Source organism: Urocitellus parryii, chromosome 1 (genome assembly GCF_045843805.1).
Source record: "Urocitellus parryii isolate mUroPar1 chromosome 1, mUroPar1.hap1, whole genome shotgun sequence".
Lineage (NCBI taxonomy): Eukaryota > Metazoa > Chordata > Mammalia > Rodentia > Sciuridae > Urocitellus > Urocitellus parryii.
Window position 1 is genome coordinate 161702442 of NC_135531.1, and position 22331 is coordinate 161724772.

Genomic DNA, 22331 nt, shown 5'->3' on the forward strand with positions numbered 1-22331 from the left:
CTCACATGCTTTTTGGAAATTATTAATTTCTGACTCATAGCAACGACGTCCCTTCCACTGTCCTTGCAAGCCAGCTTGTGTGGCCTTGAGCAGCAGGGACTCTGTGGTGTTCTAGGTCTGGCTCTAGCAGGAGCTACAGTCTGTGCCTCAGTTCCCCCACCTGGAATGTGGGCAACATCGCATTGGCCTCTCCTGCTGCTGAGGTGCGGGTGGGCAGCAGGAAGGGCGCAGGCGGGCCTGGTGCAGGGCTCGGATGGACTTGCTCCCTGCACTGCTCTGCTGCGGTTCCGATTTCTCGGGCTGCAGGTGGGCCCATCAGTGCCAGGCTTCGCTGGTAAGTCACAGAGATGTGGAGACGGAAATGAGCAGCAGAGCACACTCTGACTCGACTTCTCCAGGTTTCCCAGGCAGTTTCTCATTGTGTTTGCTATTCTACTTTTGGCTATAGGAAGTGTTTAGGAAATGCTATGTGCTATGTGCCCTGAGGATCTGTCAAAGACTGTGTAAAGGAAAGCTGTGTAAGGATTTCCTACGACTACTGTGTTTTAATCAAGTTCTATTTTTATATACTTTATCAAAACCATTTTTTCCTGATCTATTGGCCCTGAATCATACTGCATCTGATTTCCTACAGGAATCCTCTCCCTTTCTATTCCACGTGCCCTTCCTGCCCTCGAGAAGCAGGGAGGAGTCTGCCTTTGCTGCTCCTGCACTTTTGTCCTCTGGGATGAAGACAGTAGGTGCAGCACCCCTCCAGACTCCTGCCCACGGGCACTCTGCACAGAGGGAGGGGTTGACCGAGGGCCGCAGGCTCGCCTGCTATTTTAAGGATTGTCTTTACCCACTTCATGGATGCTTGTAGAAATTTCAAGTTTGTTACAGATGAAGTAAAAGAGATTGTCAGCTGACCTTGCTTGAGATGGGGCAGGTCTATGGAATCTGCAGATGTTTCCTTGCTGAGGCCCGGGGTTCCTCCTTCAGAGCATCACACAGCCCACCTCCACTCGCCCTCCTCTACGCCCTTCTGTGATCTCCTTCACCTACCTACTAGCCATGCCTGTGGGCGGTGGGTAGGCTTCCGTTTCAGAGGTGAGAACAGCCAGGCATGCTGAGCCATGGACTGCTGCCTGAGGCCACTGCCCCTGGCCCTGCACAGAGAGTGGGCCATCCCACCACAGCCTTGGGAGCACCCAGGGTCACTCTAGACCCTACTCCACCTGTCCAAGGTGCCGCTTCTGTGGCTAGCTTCATATCCGCCTTGAGGGACAATTTTGAATGGCCTCTGAGGTGCCCAGGTCTTGGCCATCCTCCTGCCGCCCTCTCCCCAGCCCACACATGAGTCTTGGCACCCTGATTCTTTCTCATGGCTTCTGTTCCAGATTCTCCAAGAATAGAGAACATTCCCCAAGTTTCTGAACCGTGCTGACAGTGAGGTCGTCCTTCCCTCCTTGTTCAGAGCTTTTCACAGGCTCTGGCTGTTCTGATGCCATGGTGGCCGTGTTTGACCCCTGGCTGAAGCTGGCCACCAGCCTCAGTGGCTTGGCTTGGGTGTAGGGCTTCTGACAGCACTGTTCCCAGCTTCTAGTGCCCCTCCTTAGAGCAGGGGCTGGCACTCCTCTCCATGGCCAACGTGGCCTGCTGGATCAGAGAGACTTTCATATTTTTTAAAAGAATTGTTAAAAAAAAAAGCAAGTAATCAAAAAATTAAGAATACTATGCAACAGTGTGGTAGCCTCTGTTGCTGGGTTAAAATACGACAGAACCAACTTAGAAAGAAGAAAGATATATTTTGGCTTATGGCTTCAGGGGTCTTGGTTCATGGCCACTTGGCCCCCTTGCTTTGGGCCTGTGGTGACAGAGGACACCACAGCAGGACTGTGTATTGCAGGAGGCTGCTCACCTCAGGGCAGCTGGGAAACAGAGAGAAAGGGGTTGGGGTCCCAAAGCCCCCTTCAAGGGCACGCCTCCCACGACTAGCTTCCTATCCTAGTACCTCCCACGGGTTCCCCTCTTCTGAGCAGAGCCTTACTTGGCTGGGGACCAAGGCTTGGACACAGGAGCTTGTGGGGACTTTCTAGGGTCATACTAGAGCAGGGGCCCTCTTGGTCCACAGGAGCACTTCTCACCTCGTTTTGTGGGAAAATTGCCAACTGCTGCCTCAGAGTAGCTCCTCCTGGGCACCCCGGGGACGGCTCGAGACTTGCTGCCCCGACTCTGCAGACATCGAGCCCCTGACATAAAGGGGCTGCGTCTGCTGCGGCCCTGCACCCCCCATGTGCTTGCTTCAGGTCCCCTCTAATAGCCTGCCATTCTGATTCCATATGCACACCAGGTGAACAGTGGTGACACTGCTGTGTTCAGGGGATGAGGACGAGAACACAGGTCTGCACGTGTTCGCGCGACAGAGGCAGGATTTGCCTTTGTTATTTTTGACATCTTCAGCCCGTGGCTGGTTGCATCGGTGGCTCAGAGCTGGTGCCACTCTCTGTCCTCACACCTGGCACTTGGCTGATGGGGCGCCTCCCAGATCCACAGCCCTGAGCCCTGTTCTGTGCTCCCCTTCCAACGCCTCCCTACAGACTTCCACCCGCTGCGCTGTATCTCCGAAGCAGGGCCCGCCCCTGATTCACAACAGTGTATCTTCTGCACTATGCTGTTTCTGTCCAGAAATGGAAGACACTGTGGGTGGTTGTAGCCCCAGGGGTGACCACAAAAGAAAGGAGGTGGGTCGGGGTTCACAGATGGGGACCACGGGCAGCAGGAACGTGTGCCCCATTTTTAGGCTACCTGGAGTCCCTGCTATGAGCTAAGGTTCAGCAATAGGGGGGTGCAACAGACTTCCTGATTATTTTTGGTAAAAAGGATTTCATTGTGAAACAAATGCTGCAAGATCACCAAGGGAAGGTTTAAAAGCAACCAACATGTTAATCAATTTACACATTAAGCCAAAAATGTGGTCACTATCGTCACCTGTAATCATGGACTATTCTCTTTGCGTTCTCTAGTTGCTCATCCGTTAACAGGATGTTCCTGGGATCCGTCACGGTGAAGAAGTGACTGGCTCGCCCCACAAACGTGCTCTGATCCCATCGAGGTTCCTCGATGTTGATGTGCAATGGCAGTTCCCCAGACATCGTCCCGCCTGCAAAGCAAGAAGATCATAGAAGATCCACCGTCACCCCAGACTTTTGATCTTCAACCTGGTCTTCAAGGTGGATTGGCTCTTTCTGTTTATAAGCGTCATTTTGGTATAAGTGGCAGAGAGGCCACCTCAACCAAAGCTGACTCTGTCCCCAAGTCTCAATGCACCTTAACCAAATGTCACTGATTTTCCACATACTTCTCTTTATAAGTACACAGTATTATGCCACCCCTTACTTGATGGAAACCTAAAAATAGGGAAAAATAGAAATACAAAAGGGTTTAAAATAATATCCACAGTAACAAGGTCTGGAGTTGGAAATGCCAGGCACCCAGGTCTGCCTGCTTTCTGCCCCCGGGGGCAGAGGTGACTATGCATGCAGAGAGCACAGACGCCAAATGTCAGAGTCCAGCCAAGACACGGGTTCACTTGGCCTGTACAGCACATGAACCACTAACAAGAATCAAAGGTGCCAGGTTACCTTCTTCCATGTACCGGGCACCCACTGCAGCCTGAGATGCCCTCACAGCATTTCTGCCATTTACAGCAAAATGATGTTGATAAACAGAGCCTCGCAACGGTTACTTTTTCCCCTTAGTAATTAACCTGTTTCTCTGAGTAACATATGCTTATTTTAGAACTGCACTGTGTGTGGTAGGACATGCTTATTGTAGCATTCTGAAAAATACAAGCTTGTTATAGAAAATAAAGAATAAAGAAACAAAATCACCCACAGCTGAGCTTCTCAGAAGTAAGCACCGTGCATGTTCCCATTCACTTCCTTGCAGACATCTTCTGGACACATTATCATAGAGATTGACACAATAACTTAATACTTTAATATCATTTAGTTCATGACAACTTCTATGCCATTAAATAATCATTTGAAGTAACACCTTTAATCTTGATGCTGCCTCAGTTTTCCACCATTATATGTGACGCTGCACTCTTGTCTGAGAATTTCTTCCCCTGACTGATGATCTTAAACTTGACCTTGAAGTCTGATGTTAACAGGTAGAAGGACCTACCCACTCGGAGGGCTTCAAACCTCTGCTTTCCTGTACCCATTTCTATTTCCGTGTGTAATACCTGTTCAGATCAGAGCTCACTTTCTTAAGTCATTGTTCATTAAGTTACTTCTTCAGAGCTTTATAAGCTCCTAAGTATGTTAAGATGTCATCTGCATGCCAGCCATGGTGGCATGTCTGCAATCCCAGTGACTTAGGAGGCTGAGGGAGGAAGACCACAGTGTGAAGCCAGCCTGGGCAATTTAGGGAAATACTGTCTTGAAAAGAAAAAGGCTGGGGATATGGCTGAGTGGCGCAGTGCCTCTGGGTTCAATCCCCATCATCTCAGGGAAAAAAAAAAAAAAGGCAGATGCAAATGCTAGGCACTCTTAGGATTTGATAAAATCTCCAACACGTTCTGTGGCCCACTGGATCAAGACTGAGAAGGCTAGTTAGGGCCACAGCGAGGAGGAACCTAGAGAATGTGAAGCCGCCTTGGCATTACAGTAGCAGCAGGGACAGTGACAAAGCAGAAGTCAGGCCTGCCCCTGTCCAGGCCGCTGGGTCCCAGAGAAAGCCAGCTGTGAGGCTGCTGGGATTACCTTCCTCCGAGGCTGCAAGGTAGCTAAGGCGTGCCACATGGCTCCCTCTGCAGAGTAACCACTGCTTTCTTATCTCATGGAGAAACCTGGTTCTTTGTCTCCACAGGATCAGAAACTTTGCTCCTTGGAATCTCAACAGGAGGAGTGAAAGTCTCCACCCTGGCACAGAGTGGGGAGTGGCTCTCCAGCCCTGGGCAACTCAGGTCAGGGGACTTGTGGACCCAGCATTCCCAGTCTACCTTAACTCAGCAGTTTCCAAGGACACAGGGATGCAGATCCACGCTGCAGTCACAGTGCAGCCAGCCAGTCAGGAGGACCTCGAGGCCCACAGCTTACTCCTGCTGGTCTGGGCTGACCAGGTGATGAGCAGAAACACAGGGACACACGGGCTCAGTGGGAGCAGGTCCCTCCTCCTGCCTTCCACCCCCGTGTCTTCTCACAAGGGTTATTTGGAAAGAGGTTTCTACTGCTTGGAAAAACAAGAAAAAAGTGTCTTAGGAGCAGATGACCCTGAGAGCTAGGAGATGATGCAGGAAAGTCAAAGCTCTCAGGATACCCTGGGTTGTTATCCCTCCTCAGCTTCATCAGTCAACCTCAACATCCATTTATCTAGGGCTCGATTAGGGCGATTAGGGCGGGGAGGGCGGCTTTGTTTTTCTAATTCCCAAATCCCATCAGGGACAATATTTTTGGTAAAAAAAAAAAAAAAAAAAAAGGAAAAGGAATTTTGAGAGAAATGAAGACAATTAGGTAAAAAATTAGAGCCCCAAGTTTTATTATTAGAGTCAGTAGACATCAAATGGCTCTGTCAAACTGTTGTTTAAAGTGCTCGAGGCTAATTTCCAGCAGTTGGACCTCGTGATCGACCTGTGACAACTCACTCTCTGGCTCCCGCAGGCCACACTTTGAACTTATAATGACGTGTATGGTGCGAAATCTGTTTCGTCCTGATGTGTCATCGAAAAATGTCAAACATCATCACAGGGCTGAATAGAATGAAAAACCTGGCACAACTTCCTCCCATTTTTTAATGAGCCCACAAAAGGTTTCGTTCCCTCCCTTTAGTAGATCACAATTTAAATAAAGGACAGAAGAAATTCTTTGCAGGAAAAGTCTGTTGGCCTTGGTTTTCTGTAAGGTACAAAGATCAGCCATCTTTGTGTCCCCGGGCTGCGCTCCGACTCTGTGACAGGCTCTTCAGCTACCTCAGAGAACAAGGAAGACACTTCCTGCCCCAGCAGACGGGGCCACTGGGCTCCCCCTGAGGGAAGGGGGAATGAGAGGCAGAGAGAAGCAGGTTACTCCTCACAGTGGAAGGTGCCTGCGGTTTGGGAAAAACCAGAGTGGACATGAAGGATCTCAGGACGGTAGGCCGCATGTTCAGCAGGGCAGCCAGAGCAGGGCTGGCTGGGAAACAGCACTGGAGCGAGAGAGAGGGCTGGGAGGAACTGAATCCTGTGGGCATCTGGGGGAAGAGCATCCAGGAAGAGAGAATGGACCTTGCAAAGGCCCTGAGGCAGGCACATGTCCAGTGTTTTTAAAGAATAGCAAGAAGGCTTATCTTGGGGGGAGGTGAGGAAGAGGGAAGTGAGGGGAGAGGGAGAGGGAGGAAGGGAGAGAGAAAGAGACAAAGACACACAGAGAGAGGGGGAAGGAGAGGATCAGGGGAGGGAGGGAGGAAGGGAGGGAGGGAGGCCAGGGGAGGCCGGGGCTGGGGTCAGCAAGTGGGAGGCCTTTGCCTTCTGATCAGAGGAATAAAGTCACCTGACTTAGAATTCAGCAGAGCGTCTCTGGTGCTGTGTGGGGAGGTGGGGAGCCAGAAAGGAGCAGATGGAGCAGTGGCGAGGTGACAGCCACCCAGAAGCTGCGCTGGTTGGGGCACGGCAGGGAAGCCACCGAGGGCTGGATGCCAGACGTTCTGCTGAAGGAGCCAACAGGCCTTCCGACAGCTCGGCGCGTGGGCTGTGGGAGCAGGAAAGGCAGGACTTCCAACGATTCCGGTGGAACCACCGGAGGAACAGCGAGCCTGGGAGGGAAAATGGGAAGTTCAGACTTGAATGTGCTAAATGTGAGGTGCCAAAGGGCACCCAAGTGCAGCACCCAGGCAGTGGAACGTGGAGTCAGAGTTCAGGGTGGCGGACACCGGGAGGAGGCGGTCAGCGGGAGGAGGCGGCAGAGGCGGATGGCAGAAGCAAAGGGACTAAGGGCTGCACTATGAAGGTCGGGGAAAAAGCCTGAACAAAGGTGGCTGGGTGGGAGGCCAGGGGCATAGCGTCCTGCAAGGCAGGAGTGGTGAGCTCTTAGTAACCTGTGTGCCAAAGAGCTCTTGGTGACTGTTACTTCGTTCTGGGATAGTAAGGAGGGGTGCCACCCCTCCCCAGGGGCCAGTATGGCAGACAGGACACTGTGAAGACAGCTGCCTTCGCAACTTCTAAGAAACCTAAGCAATGGTGGCAGTGAGTGTGGAGAGACGCTGGGGTCTCCCTGTCCCTGCCCGGGGCCTGTGCGTTCCTGCTAACCCCCTGGCACAGACAGTGGTTCTGGACTCACCAGAAACCAGCACAGCCTCCCAAAAGATAAGCACTACCCCTTCTCCCAGGAGCACGGGCACAGGCTGGGCGTGCACGAAGCTGTGAGCAGTTTCCATCCTACATCCTGGCGGGCACCCCCCCACCTCCAGCCCCCCCAGTCTTGAACCAACTGGGATGCCTGCCAGGGGCAGCTGATCCCTAGATTTCCCAGAAAATCAAGCACCAAGTAATCCTTCTTCCCTTTTAACTAAAATTCTCACTGTGCACATTTTACAGATGAGGAAAACAAGATTCTGAAACGTCACTCATGGCCACCCCTCACCTGCCCAGCAAGGGAGGAGGTAGGGAGCTGGCTCTAACTGCTGGTCTTCGACTCCAGGTTAACACACCTAAGTTCCGACACTGGAAAGTCTCATTCCTAGCCTTGAACTTGTGATGGGCAGAATAAAGCCTGGAGACTGAGAAGATGCTACTTTACACCTGGAGGGACATGGCTGTCGTAATTAGCCCAGGATCCTGAGGAGGAGATTATCCTGAGTACTCAGGTGGCCCCGCGCAATCACAGAGCCACATATGGAGAAGGACAGGCAAGGGGGCTGATGTTTTACGAGGTGATGAGCCAAGCAGTGCAGGTGGCCCCTGGGAGCCAGAAAAGACAGACAGGGACACTCCTGAGGGCAGATGTTAGGCGATCCTGCCCAGTCTGGACAACTGACCTCCAGAGCACTAAGAGGCATTTTGTCTTTTTTAAGCTAATAAATTTGAGGTCATTTGTTAAAAGCACTAGGAAAAAATACAGCACCATTTCACCAACTTAAAAGGATTCCAAGCCAGGTGTGGTGCAATCCCTAGGTCCTGAGGCAGGAGAACCCAAGTTCAAGGCCAGCCTGGGCAACTTGGACAGACCCTGTCTGGGAACATAGCTCAATGCCACAGCATCCTGGATTCAATCCCCAGAACTGAAAACAAACAAAAAAGAATCCCACATGACACCATACTGGCACGAGAAATACCAACAAGACCCGATCCCTTGCGCCCCAGCCTTGGAACTGGGAGAACAATCAGGAATGCCATGCTAGCATTTCTACAGAAACAGCTGATCTCCAACCAGATAGAATCTTAATTAGCTATGACCTCACGCTTCAATTAGATAGGCCTTTATCACTCATGAAGTTATTGCCTTCAAGCACGCAAACAGTTTCCCTTTCTCCATGCCAAATAAGTAGGTTTTCATCACCAGCTCTCCTGCCTTTTTATTAACTTGCCCTATTTCACGATAGTCAGTGGGGCCCAGGCAGCACACATGGGGCAGGGAGTGGCTCTTAGGCTTGGGACCCCAAGGCACAAAGCACAGATGGAGGAGAGGACCCCAAAGTGAGGCTGGGGTCTCCCGTGGTAGGGCCCTGGCAGCTCCACTTGGTTGGATGCTGACAAGGGACAGGCCGCAGTGTTGGCTGCCCCTCAGGACATGCAGCATGCCCCCTTCCTCCTGCCCATCTGGTCAGCTGGCAGTGTGCTAAGCACCCTCTGGCTGGTAGAGGGTCTGGGCACTGAGGCTGGCACTGGAAGATCAAAGTCTCCTTAGAGAAGTGCTCTTAAGTGCCACCAGCTATGAGGTTCTGACATGTCCATGGCAGCACATGCTGAAGGTCTACAGCAGACGCATCTTAACTAGGAAGACCTGCCTGTGACACTGGAGTGAGCCCTCAGGCTGCACACCCTCACGGGGAGCTGCAGACAGCTGCTGCCAGACTGCCCTCTGCTGCTCGACTGTCAGTATGAGGGAGCCAGGTGCTGGCAGGAAGGAACCAGGTTTGGCCCAGCGGGGGCTCTGATTGAGATGGAGGGCTTATCTCCTCAAAGCTCCATCTTGGGGGGCTGGGGGTGCAAAGGGCTCTTATAAGATGGAGAGGAGGGGCAGGCGGGAAGGCTATGTGCTGAGCAGGGCCTCTGTGGTCTAGGCACATACCTCCCTTTCCTCTTTAGAGAGCATAGCGAGGGACCACGCCCTTCCAGCTAGCTCCAGTGGCTCTTTAGGCAGACACAGCTCTCTGCAAGTCGAACATGCTTCGTGTCGGTTGATGCAAGGAACTAAGGAAACGGAGGGGTAGTCCATAGGCCACCAGGTGTTTTCGGTTCTCAAGTCTAGAGAAAGTTAGCAGCACAACTACCATCATAGCAGGTAGGCTTCTCTTTAGAATTCAGAACATGGGCAAACAGCGGGGACTAATGGGTCAGGAAGAGGCAACACCCTGGTAGAGGGGTAAAGGTGGTACCTCTGCCCAGGACAACAGCGAAGGAGTGGTCTTGTTACAAAGCCACAAACAGTTGGTTAGAAAAGGTTTTAGAGAACAAGGTACATCTTTTCCAACTGCAAATGTGGCAAAGATAATGAAAAATACCACACCTCAAAGAGCAGGTTGCACACAATGCCAGAGACATTCAAGAATACGGTATACGTGAGCCCACCAGCTCTACAGATGGCATGCAGAACCAGGACGCAACGAAGAGAGAATGTTCTCTTTGCCATGTCTTCCTGAGGCTGTGGCAGTTGGGCAGCTCTGCTGAAATGGTGTCTCCGGGCACTCGGAGCGGCTGCAAAGGAGACCCCCAGAAACAGTGCAATGCCACCTTCCACAGGGGAGCTAAGCAAAGAGGCCCAGAGGAGGCATCTGCTAGCCAGTGGCCAGCTGGCGGAAGAACTGCAGCCGCCAACCACCAAATGCTACGGTTCACACTCCCTGTTGGCAGATTACCGATGATCCAAAATTCATTTTTACGGTCTGAAAATAAAGTGGAATGGGAGGCGTAGAGGAGCGGTGGAAGCCATCCAGGTCCAACTGGCAACAGAGACATCAGATGGAACGGCGGTGGGGAGACGTGAAGTGACCCATCTTTTCCACGGACGCCTGACCAGCTGAACTGGGAAATGTGACTCCAGGATCTCCTTCACGGATGATTTTTAAAGAAAAATTGGGATTGTAAAGGTATTAAAATTTTTATGAGAGAGGAAAAAAATGGGACTAAAAAATTTTTGTGGTTGGCTGATGCCACTTGAAGCAAGGTGATTTTAAGTTACTTTCCTACTAATGACCATTAACATCTCCTAATTGCTTACTCTAAGATGGGCTCACAATGAACTAACTATGTCAGCTATTTGGAACCATGAATGATTGCAGCATTATGTTGTATTAAGATAAGCCAACAGATTATCTTATGTGTAGTTGAGAGAGTGAACTCTTCAAGGGAAACTGAAACCATTTGTCCAGTCCTGCAATTGGAAAGATATCAAGATGCAACCGGCAGTAAGTCAGGAAAGCAAACACAGTCCTCGAAATACAGCCTCGTTCTATTTCCCCAAGGCATCTGCAGACACCTTCATAAAGCTTACTTAGTACACATGAGCAGCCTCCAACTCTGCTGAGAAAGTCTTTAACTGAGTTACTAGATTGCTAACCTGGGCAAACTGTATTGAAAACCTTTTTAAAAATATCCATATCAATGGACTAAACTTGCTTTGAAATTTGCACGAGCTCCAGTTACAGGAAAACCAAAATGAGTGGCATAAGGAAGATTCTGTGGTCACAATAGGTCACATGCTATGGGGCCACTGGAAATGCTGGCTAAGTCCATCTTCCTGAAGGTGCTATTTAAACTGTCTCCATTCTGTGGGGCACCCTGCCTCTCTTCCAGGATATACACCTTGCCTGATACTGTTGGGATCTCACAGCAGTGTAGGCAGAAGCCCAGCCTGTGGCCCGGCATAGGGGCACCTTCTGCACACCCTCTGGAGAACACTGCCCCAGTTAGGACCATCTGAAGCTGGCAGAACAACCCGTGGGCTGGCTTAGCTTGAGTTACCGGCTCCAAGCCCCATGGTTCCAAAGCTGGCCACCAGTTATGTCACTTAGACACCCTGGATGGAGGGGTGAGAGGGTGTTGAAGAGCTACTTGGGTAGTGGTCATGAGCCTGTGCTTGTGGAGACCATGAATCTGAGTTCAAATTTCAGCTCCCCAACTACTCGGAGCCCCACACACTTTAACCAATGACTCCAGTATCTGCATCTTTATCCACAGTTTAGGAACGGCCTACTAATAGCCTCGCCATTACCAGTCACTCACTCCAGTGCCTAAGCGTCACCACCACCCCTGTGACAGAGGGCAGCTGGCTGGCGACCCCTGCTCCCTTGAAAAGTGTCGGTGACTTAGGAAAGCATTCTCTTAGGGATGTGATTCTGCAGAGCAGAGGTGAAACCAATTCTTAAGCAGCCTAGGATCAGTAAGCCCAGGAGACTCGAGATGGAAAGAACATAAACGCAGAAACCTCTTAACCTGAGGAAGCGGGCCTGCCGCCCTGCAGTGTCCCACAGGCCTTGTGAGAAGACACAGGGCAGCCCAGGCTGGACAGGCTGTGGTCCTGCTGGGCAGCCCCAGCACTTCTGCCTCCGGGGCTGCTCGTGCTGGACGCTGAGCCTATTCCTTCTGGCCGGCTCCCTGGGCCCCTCCTGAGAATCGACCCTGACACCCGAGGCCTGATGCCACTCCCTTTCTGGGCACATCACTGGGTGAGCTGCTGCACATCCCTGGGCGTCAGGTTTATCATCAACAGAATGAGAAGGGAGGAGGCTTGCAGCTGGCCGGACTGTGAAGCTGAGGCATGCAGGAGGGCTGAATGATCTCTAGCAAAGGTAAAGCTCCAAGGCACTTCCTGGAGATGGAAGCTCCCGTCCACCCTGGTGGCAGCCTTGCCCCCAAATGCCACGGCTATGGGGAATGCCGCTTGCTGCCCAGCTTCCCAGAGGTGATCAGAAATGACTAGGGAAAATAATCTCCTCCTACATAAACTGCATTTCAAGTTTTTAGCTACCTGCCAAGGAAACCTGTAACCACAGGGATAAAACTAATTTTCCAAAATCACACAGAAAACGGGTTACTAGGGAATGTGCTTTCTGAGGGAATTAGTCACAAAGACCTTTAACCTTGGCTAAAGATTAACAACAACAACCAGGTCATTAAACTGGAAACTTGTTGTTGGTTAAAATTACTGTGGGTTTTTTTTTTTTTTTTTTTTTTTTGGTGGTGGTGGTACTGGGGATTGAACCCAGAGACACTTTACCACTGAACTATATTCCCCATGCCTATTTATTTTTTATTTTGAGACAAGTTCTCACTAAGCTGCTGAGAGACTTGCTAAATTGCTGAGGCTGGCCTTGAACTTGCAGTACTCCTTCCTGCCTCATTCCTCCTCGCACCTCCAGATGTTGGCGGTTACAGGTACGCGCCACTATACCTGGCAAAACTACTGTACTTTGAAGCATTTAAGAAACAGTCTATTGCTCAGTTTGTTTAGTTGGGGACAGGCAGGTGCAAAACCATCTACCAAGGTCACTGTTGTCCACTGTCTGGGGGTCAAGACTGAAGGTCAATCATGTTCCAGACACAGAGCTTTTCATGCATTATCAGACTGCCAAGTCCTCATTTACAGCCTTCCAGGATATTTCCTCTATTTTACACAGTTGCTCGGAGAAATTAAGTTCCATGCTCAAAACAACACAGTCTAGAGTGGCAGTTCTGACTTTGTACCAAAGTCTTGATCCTTTGGAGTTTAGAGGTGATGTATCAGCAGAGGACAGTCACAACAACTCAAGGAACCTAAAAAGTAATCTACTAATTTCTGTTTGGCTTTGCAGGTCATCTCTACGGGCATTCCTTCCTCCTGGGAGTGGCCATGCAGGAGATTAAATGATAAAAAGTGAATCGCAGGCCAGGAATTGGATTAGGTCAAAGAGCATTTCCACTTAGCAAGAAATCTATGCTGCATCTCTTCCCTGCTCCAGGGATGGCGCTGCATGGAGACAGGGGCCTGCCTGGAATCAGGGAGGCATGAGAATTACTGCCTCTCAGACTGGCCCCCCTACAAGTGGCTTTCATCTTTCACTGCCTTTGAAACATCCACTGGACAATTAATATTCATATTTTAGTCAAGATCAACTTTAGTTTGAGTTGCTGAAGCACTATCTTAGGACAGGTAAAGTTCTTGTCCATTTAAAAAAATAAATGAATTAACCTCCATTTGAGACAGGGCACCAGTCTGTAAAAATGATAAAGGGCTAACAAACTATTTTCAGTATCTATCTGAATGTTCTAATGTCCAAAGATTCAACTCAAAAATTCGATATACCAAAGACCATGAGAAGGCCAAGCTGGTACTTTTCTGTGCCCATCCCCAGGGGACCACAAGAAGTGTTCACAAAACATTAAGAGCGCTCTGGGCATCTCACAGTTCTGCAGGAGGGCCACCTCTCACTGGGCAGTTCCCCTCTGACATCTGCAACCACTGCTGTCTCTTCCCCCATCCCTGTGGCCTAAGGGCCTGTTCCCCCCATGGGACCCTGAATACACACTTAGAGCAATCCTACATTAGAATAGAGGGCAACTGACAGATTCTTCTTTCCAAACACTATCTGTTTTGCAAATGAGGCACCTGCAGTCCTGAGAGAACAAAGGTCCTACCTATTGGGGGTCCGTGAACTTCTCAGTAGGGCCTCCCCCCATCCTCCTCAACAATTCTCTCTCCTTTATCAATCTGAGTGCAAAGCTGGAAGAGGGGAAGAAAAGGCCCCTCTGCACCTGCATCCTAATACTGTCCATGCCCCCCTACCCTGGCTCAACCAAACAGGGATGGACAGAGAAGACAAAGTCCAAAGGCAGCCAAGTCAGAACTGAGAAGGTAAGGCAGACAAGGGATGAGAACCATGAGAAGAGTATAAAGAAAGAGCCACAGGGCTCAGAAGGCAGCTGCCCCAGAACCGGTTAAGTGCTGGAACCCTGCAGTGCAGCCAAGCTGGGCTTTTGCATACCAGCATTCAGCAAGGGCTCACTGAGGGCCTACTTGGCAGAAGCAAGTAGTTTGGTGGGAGGCAGTGGGGGAGACAGGTTAAGCAAGAACAGCACAGGCCCTGTTGGCAAAGAGAACATACCACAAATATAACAAGTTTATTTCAACTATTGGCAAGCACAGGGGTAACAAGGGTTTGGGAGGGGGCAGTTTTAAGCAGCATTCCAAGAGAGCACAACTTTGAGGAGGTAGCACCCAAGTTAGAATTCGGAGGCCAGCTGTGCAAACAACTTCGGAGGGCTGGAAATATGTCAAAGTAGAGGGATCTAAATTCCCTGGCGAACGCTTCCTAGATATGGTGGTAATTGACACTCTGGGAAGGTTAGAGCCCAGCGACACGTGGCAAAGATAAAGAGAAAAGTGCACAAGTGCAAGGTGCCCAGGGGACCCTACAACTCCAAGAATCCACTTCTCAGCACGTGTCTCCCCATCAGACTGAGCTCCAGGGCAGAGGCCGGTGGTCTCCTTGCCGACCACCGAACCCGTCCTGCGCCAGGAGGAGAGGCCAAAAGCCAAGAGCGTGAAGGACACAGGGGTCGGGCCACCTGGTCACCTAGCAATGGCTCGCGCCCACCCCGTGGTGGCCTGTCCTCGTGGCAGCCATCTTGGGCGCCTCCAGCGGAGTTTCGTCACGCCGTCGCGGGGGACAGCAGGGCAGGGTGCGCGGGGCGTGGACAGAGGAGCCCCTTCCCACTGGGGGCGAGAGCCACCACCGCGGAACCCCGGGGTACCGGGATGCTCGTGATGGAGGCAGCCAGGCAGCCAAGGGCAGGGTCCCCAAGGCGTAGGGACCCCGGTCCCGAGGCGTCCCCGGCCCCGCGGAGGGGCTTCCGACTCCGAGCGCACCGGGTCCCCCCCGCCCGCGCCGCGCCTCCGCCCCTCCCGCGCGCCCCCCGCCCGCCGGGCCGCACCTGCGACTCGCCGCCGCTGCAGCCCGCGCCGCTCTGCGCCGCCTCCGCCGCCACCGGAAGCGCCGAGGGCCCCGCGCGCCGAGCGTTAGAGCGCGTTCTCGGCGCGCGGCCCCGCGGGCGCGCGGCTGGGTCCGGGAGCCACGAGGCCGGGCTGGGCCCTGGCGCGAAGGCTGCGCGAGAATTCGGCCCGCGGCTCTGGCGCCTTCGCCTCGGTCGGGGCGCGGTTCACCCGCCCCGGTAAGAACCCGCGCCCTCCCCGGGGCGGTCCGCTAGGCCCAGCCGTCGTCCGCACCTCGGCTCCCCACCCGGGACCGCGCCTTCCTCGCTTCCCTATCCCCAGGGCCACCGAGCACTCCTTTGTTCCAACTGGCGTGTCTCAGAGGGCGGCGCGGGGCACCGCCGCCACGGGGTGATTCTAAGTGGTTACCAGGACTGAGAACTCGTGGTCTGCAAAAGTATGGCGCCAGCTGCTGGGTGAAGGGCGGGCTGCGAAGGGGAGGCCCTGACGGAAAGCCGGGGATCATGGAGACCACCGTGGCTCCAGCAGAGAGAGGGTGTCCTCGACCAAGTTGGTGCCAACGCAGAGAGCGAGATGACATGGATCCTGGGCATGATATAAAGGGCCAACTGCATGATGTTCACGGATAGAAATATTTCGTTTTTAATTAATTAATTTTAATTAGGTCTATATGACAGCAGAATGCATTTTGATTCATTGTCCACAATTGCTGCACAACTTTTCATTTCTCTGGTTGTACACGGTGTAGTGTCGCACCATATGTGCAGTCATACATGTACCTCGGGTAATGATGTCCATCTCATTCTACCATCTTTCCTGCCCCCATGCGCCCTCCCCACGTTTCCTCCCTTTTGCCCAAAGTTCCTCCGTTTTCCCCATGCCCCCCCCTTCCATTTTTAAAGACAGGAATTCAGCTGGACATGGTGATCACGTCTCTAATCCCAGCTACTCAGGAAGATGATGCGGGAGGATCTCAAGCTTGAGCAATTTAGCAAGTCCCTGTTTCAAAATAAAAATGTGAAAAGGGCTGGGGATGAACTTCTGTGGAAGAAGACCCCCGGGTTCAATCTGCAGTACTGCAAACAAAATGAAACAACAACAAATTATATATATGTGTACAAATATAATATACACTCTCCCTTCTCACAAATAACCTATAAAAGTAGTGCACTTTCAACAGAATTCTGACACTTGTGTGTATGACTCTATGTTGTGTGTGTGTATAACCTAACAAGTCGGCTGTAAAATGTATATGGGGAAAATAAAGAGCCTGAAATAGGCTATAGGCTAAATAATTCTGAAGGAAAGAGCAAGGTGGAATGACTTGTTCTATGGATATAAAAGATAAATAAGAAGGGTAGTACCTCAGTATCAGGGTCAACAAACCTTTGCATGGTCAACTAGAGGTGCCACTAGCTGTGCACCCCTGCATGTGTAAGACCCTGTTATGAAATGACATCACAGGTTTTGGGAGAAAGGTCAAATATTTGTTAGACAATGCTGGCATGATTGAATCCCAACTTTGGACCACACACAACACTAAATTGCAGATGGATCCATGTGTGAAAGAGAAAACTTCCAAAATTTAAGCATTATTTCACAGCTATTCTGGGTGGCATTCCTTATCCTCAGAATTCCTACGAATATTAATCAACTTCTATGCTAGGATCCAAAAAATTGACGCTGGGGGCAGTGGGAGTGGTGACACATAACTGTAATCCCAGTAGCTCTGGAGGCTGAGGCAGGAGGATCACAAGTTCAAAGACAGCCTCAGCAACAAAGAGGCACTAAGCAACTCAGTGGGATCCTGCTGCTTAATAAAATACAGAACAGAACTGGGGATGTTGCTCAGTAGTTGATATCTCCTGAGTTCAATTCCTGGTTACACCTCCCCCCAAAAAAGATTGAAAACAAACAAACAAAAAAAGAGATTCTTCCCTTCAAGGAGCCATGGAAACATGTATTTAAAATAAATGAGAACAATCCAATATAAAACCTGCAACAGTGTAAGAGTGGGAGGTATCAGCTAGGTCTATACAAGACAGAGAAGGAATTGAGCAGGCTGGCCCAGAATGGGTAGACTAGTAGCTGGAGATATAGTTGATACAAATGTTTCAGTTATCCATTGCCACAGGAATGCCACATCACAATCAGGAAAATTCATGATATGCAACAAAAAACATTTACTTTGTTCCTGAGTCCCTGATCTATGGGTTGGTTGCACAATTTTGCAGACTTGAGCTGGGCTCTGCAGAGTTTACTAAGGTGTCCATGATTTGTTTCGGGTTGTTGATGACTTTGCCAATCTTGGCGGAGCTCTTATATGTTTGGGGCTTCCACTAAACAACTAGTTTGGCTCTGCTTTCTGTCTCATTCCTCCAGTCTCCTGGCCACAGATAGATAATTAACATATTTGTATCCAGCACACCTTTCTGTAGCCAACCTGGGTTGAAGCATTCCAGCATCCCAAATTCTTCTGGGGACCACGGCTCCTCCCTCATTTCATTTGATCTCTTTAGATGGTCAGTCATGGGACTTTATCTTCTCATGTCTTCCCCAGTCATGGGTATGTGACTCAAGCTGAGTCAAATTATTCTGAATTCATATGAGATGCTGGGGTAGAGATGTCACTCCTCCCCTGGCCCTCTGTCACACATGAACACATTACCAGGGCTAGTCAGGAAGTGAAGCTGAAAGATGTGAAAATTTGAGTGGCCTCAGTTCATGCCTTTGTCTCAGCCAGTCCTGTAGCTACACCTGTCTCTTAGGCCTCCTGTTATAGGGGCCATGAAATCTGCTCCTCCTTTTCTTTTATTTATTCCTTTCTTTTACACTGTGAGCTCTTTTGAGTTAACCTTGACTGACTGGAGATTTCAGAGAGGTGGTGCATTTGAGCGAAACTGAATTTGAAAAGATAGGAAAATGGGGTGAACCAAGGAGGAAGAAATGAGATGAGTTTCAAAAAGCAGAAAGGGGTGGCTGTATGTATCCCAGCATTGAAGGACTTTCAGAGACAGCTCCTGTGGAGCTATGAGGCTATTTTTGTTTAATACTGAAGCTGAACATTTGGGGATTCTTGCTAGCCTTCCATTGGCAAAGGTTGTAAGACCTCTGCACTTCCCTGTGGACTTTGAGCCGCTTGGGGCTGGGCAGAAGCAATGGTCAGCAGAGGTGGAGGGTGCTTTGGGCACAATGTAAGTCCAGCCTGCTGGGCCAAATTGCCAAATGTCCACACAGACTTTATCCTGGTGGCGATCTGGTGGTAACCCATTATTTTCCTTCTAAATTCACTTCAATGAAAACTTTAAATTTTAAATTATATTTCCAAAGTTATACTTGATGAGAAAAAATACATAATCATATCAACTTGAAAAGAATGGAAATGTACAGGGACACACTCAACTGCATTCCCCAGAAGCCTTCCCAGCAAGGAAGGTTTTAGTCTATTTCCTTGCAATATTTCTGTCTCTTTTCTGGCCCATCAAACCTCTGTTTGCCTGTGTTTGAGTTTCTGTCCCCACAGTCACGGCTGGGATGCAGATGGCACAGTGCCCCAGGCCCCAGGCGCTACAGGCAGGCCAGCCTGCTTCTCCTTCCTCCTGTGACCTGATGGTGTAATGCCAGATTCGTGGGACCCGAATAGACCTCCAGGAGCCAAATCCGATGCAATCACACAAGAGTCTTTATTGCAAGCTCCAGCCTGGACTCACAACCATTCCAACACAGTGGTGGTCCCAGGGAGTGAGCCCCGGTCCTTTGTTCAGTGAGATTTTATAGGTTTTTGGGGGATACTCTATGCATCACAACATCACACAGCAAATCATTTCACACTGCGGGAAAATCAAACAACTCTTAACATTAACACATTCACTGGCGGGAACAAGTTGGGTAGGGGTGATTGGTTACTACAATAGGGGGATTCATTTGAACTGATTGGTTTAGGCCACGAGGGGTGTACATGCTAAACTACATGGTTTCCCAACATGTTATCAACCACCATAAACTACTGGGGGGTCATCTGGCATCCCAGGTATTTTTCCTGTCTCATGCTGATTGGTGGTTGCTAGGGGGTTGCTATGGGTCCTCACCTAAATTAACTGAGTCAGGGACACCTGGAACTGCAGATCTCTCCTGTTATTTGCAGACAAACAACTCAGCAGGGTGGGTATGTGCTTAGGAGTGCTCTGTGGGTTTTTCCAAGGACAAGGGTCACGTCCCCTTCCTTGGACAGGCTTTGAAGTAGAAGCTGTTTTAAAAAATGGAGTTACATCAGTTTCTCAATGGGCCCTGAGACCCCAGACAAACTGGTACCTCAAGCTCCGTGCCTTGGCTTCTTCATCTCTGAAGTGGGTGGAGGCTGATACTGCCTCAGGCAGGGATTGTGAAGATTGCCTGAGATTCTGCCACACAGAAATTAGCATGAGAACTGCTACAGTATCAGAGTTCCAGCTTTCTGACTTCTTTAATCCTCCAGAAACCTTTGTGGACACTTGTGTCATTACACTTAACCAAAGCTTGACATCCCTGTTTTTTTCTCAAGCCTATGAACCCTTTGAAATAATAAACTCATTTTATTCAGCTTTCTGTCACCAGGGTCTAATGACACATCTTCTGGACTCTGTGTTTGCAGAATATGTAGTTAGAATCAAGGTGCACACATAATACCCTCTGCTTTCTTGTAGTTTATCAACACTTTCTCAGTTTGCATTTTATTCCTCATTTGGGACTTCCTGAACATGGATTCTGCATTAGTAATTCTTATAGGGGATCAGCAGTGAAAGCAAAACATTTACTCCCCCCCCCCTTTAAAAAACATTTTAAATTGTAGATGGACACAATACCTTTATTTCTGTTTATTTATTTTTTCATGTGGTGCCGGTGGTCGAACCCAGTGTCTCATTCATGCAAGGCAAGCACTCTACAACTGAGCCACAACCCCAGCCCAGACATTTACCCCTTGACCTCATGCAGTGGATGGTCCAGGAGGTAAAGTCAGACAAGAAACAGAGAATAAGTGAAGTGCATGGTGTGTTAGGAAGTGATGTAAATAAATTAAGAAAGAAGGGATGGCAGGGACCTTGGTAGGGATGACCCTGGGCAGCACCACCATCCGACCTGCGAGGACTCCTTTCCTACCATCCCTCCGCCATATGTATGCAATTCCGAGTACTTTTCTCAAGTGATGGAAAGACCTGGAGATTCTGGGCCCAGCAACTCTGCAGAGTCATTTGGAAGAAGGGAGGCAGAGGATTGACTGTAATGGAGTGCCTGCTGCAGGCTGGGCGTACTACCACACACACCGGCCACTTGCACTCTCATCTTCTCTGTCTTCGCTGGAACCCTGAGAGAATAACTACTTGTGTAGATCAGAGTTCTCCAGAGAAACAGAACTAAGAATATCTCTGTATTTGTATTTCTCTGAATACTATCTCTATCTCCCTCTCCCCATTCTGTCATATTCCTCTCATGCACAATCCATCCTTCCATCTATCCATTCCATCTATCTATCTGTCTATCTATCTATCTACCTACCTATCTATCTGCCTACATACATATCTTTCTGCAAAGAGATTTATTATGAGGAACGATTGTGGTTGGTAAGTCCAAAACCAGCAGGGCAGGCTGGAAACTCAGACAAGGGTTGATGTTGCAGTCCTGAGGCTGACTTCACTGAAAAAGTTGGATTTCACTCTTAAGGCCTTCAACTGGTTAGGGAGGCTCGCCTGCATTATCCAGGGTAACCTCTTTAAAGTCAACTGACTGTAGATATAAACCAGATCTACAAAACTCCTTCCCAGAACAACCTAAGTTTGGATTTGATAAATGACTTGCTCAGTAGCCTCGCCAACCTGACCTGTAAAACTAGCCCTCTCGTTCCCTGATTTTACATCTGCATTTCCATCTTGTCTAAATATCCAGTCTCTGGTCTTTTGGAAATTTGAATTGCACCATGGATCTCTTGCTTTAAAATTCTCAACAGCTTCCAAGTAGTTGCTGAGACAGTTTTATGCAAGCGCCTGACACAGTTTGGTGTAATTTCACTCGGCTGTTTCTCTCCTCCACATTGCACAATAAAGCCTGAGGTTTCATCATGACCTATGGATGGGCCATCCAAGTGGATCCTGGAGTGTCACGGTCCTTCCTGCTGTGTTTCTCTGTTGTCATGAGGCACCCCTTCTCCACCTGGTTCACATTTCCATCACTTGAGCAGACCAACCTGCTCCTGCTCCAGGGCCTCTGCACCTGCAATGCGCTCAGGTCCGAAGTCGCCTCCTCTGAGAAGCCTTCTCCCAACTCCCTGTCTGGATGGAGCTGCCCCCCACCCCATGCACCCTGGAGCGCATCAATCTTTTATTTCTTTAAGTACATTGTCTCCATCCAAAATGACCCAATTTATGTATTTGTTGACTTGCTTCTTTTCTTTCTTCAACTAAAATGTTCCAGCACAAGGGCGGGGATCCTGTTCCCTTGGTTCCCGGGGGACCCTTGATTCCTTGAAGAGCTCTGGGCAGTCTCCCTCTTGAGTCTGCCACAGAACCGCTGTGGGAGGGGCCCTGTGCCCCACCTCTCAGCACTGGACAAGAGTCACCGCTGCACCAGGAACTGGCGGCTGTAGTCACTGCCGGAGCAGCCTCAGGGCTGGGGGCAGCTGAAGCCACATGCCAGTCACGTCAGGATTCCCTGCAGAGACTGATAGCGTTGCCCCCCCCTTGTCACAGCAAACCCCCTCGTGCCCTCCCCAGGGCACATCCCAGATGCCACACTGTCCCCCCCTCCCCCGGCCTTCCCTGGCTCTTCATCACCCCGCGGCTCCTTTCCAGCTTCTTTCCCTGTTCTGAAACTTCACCTACAGGGGAGTACACAGAGTAGGCTTGTGTGTGTGTGTGTGTGTGTGTGTGTGTGTGTGTGTGTGTGTGTCTGAATTCTTTTCCTTCTTCGTTTTTATTGATTTGCTGTTTAACTGGTGCATACAATGATACATGAAGGTGGGTGGGATTCTCTGCAACGTGTTCATACGTGCCCCTGACCCGGGATGGCTGATACATCCCACTGCCAGGGGCCATGGCCAGGGTCTGAGGAAATTTAAGAAAGAGACCAGGGAAGCGTCTGAGAGGGCAGAGAAGGAATGGGCCACCAAAGCTGTTCCTCAAGAGGAGTGCTGGGCAGGGGTGGGGCACAGGGACAAGCAGGTTTGCAGGATCCTAGCAGGGTCCTTCCCAG

The 22331-nt window shown here is 50.2% G+C and overlaps 1 protein-coding gene across 3 annotated transcripts in view; it reads right to left on the reverse strand.

The window, feature by feature from the left end:
• Sfxn1 (sideroflexin 1) overlaps nucleotides 1-15158 on the reverse strand; it is a 37517-nt gene extending 22359 nt beyond the window's left edge. For 2 of the 3 annotated variants that reach the window (XM_026380475.2, XM_077797904.1), the window contains exons 1-2: nucleotides 15092-15158; nucleotides 2971-3142 (exon numbers count right to left, since the gene is read on the reverse strand). In XM_026380475.2, the coding sequence (XP_026236260.2) occupies nucleotides 2971-3134 (164 nt within the window). In that variant the 5' untranslated portion in view covers nucleotides 3135-3142; nucleotides 15092-15158. Of the gene's footprint in view, nucleotides 1-2970; nucleotides 3143-15091 lie in introns of those variants that run through there. The other variant, XM_026380476.2, reaches the window with a different exon arrangement.
• Between the last annotated feature and the right edge of the window lie 7173 nt (nucleotides 15159-22331).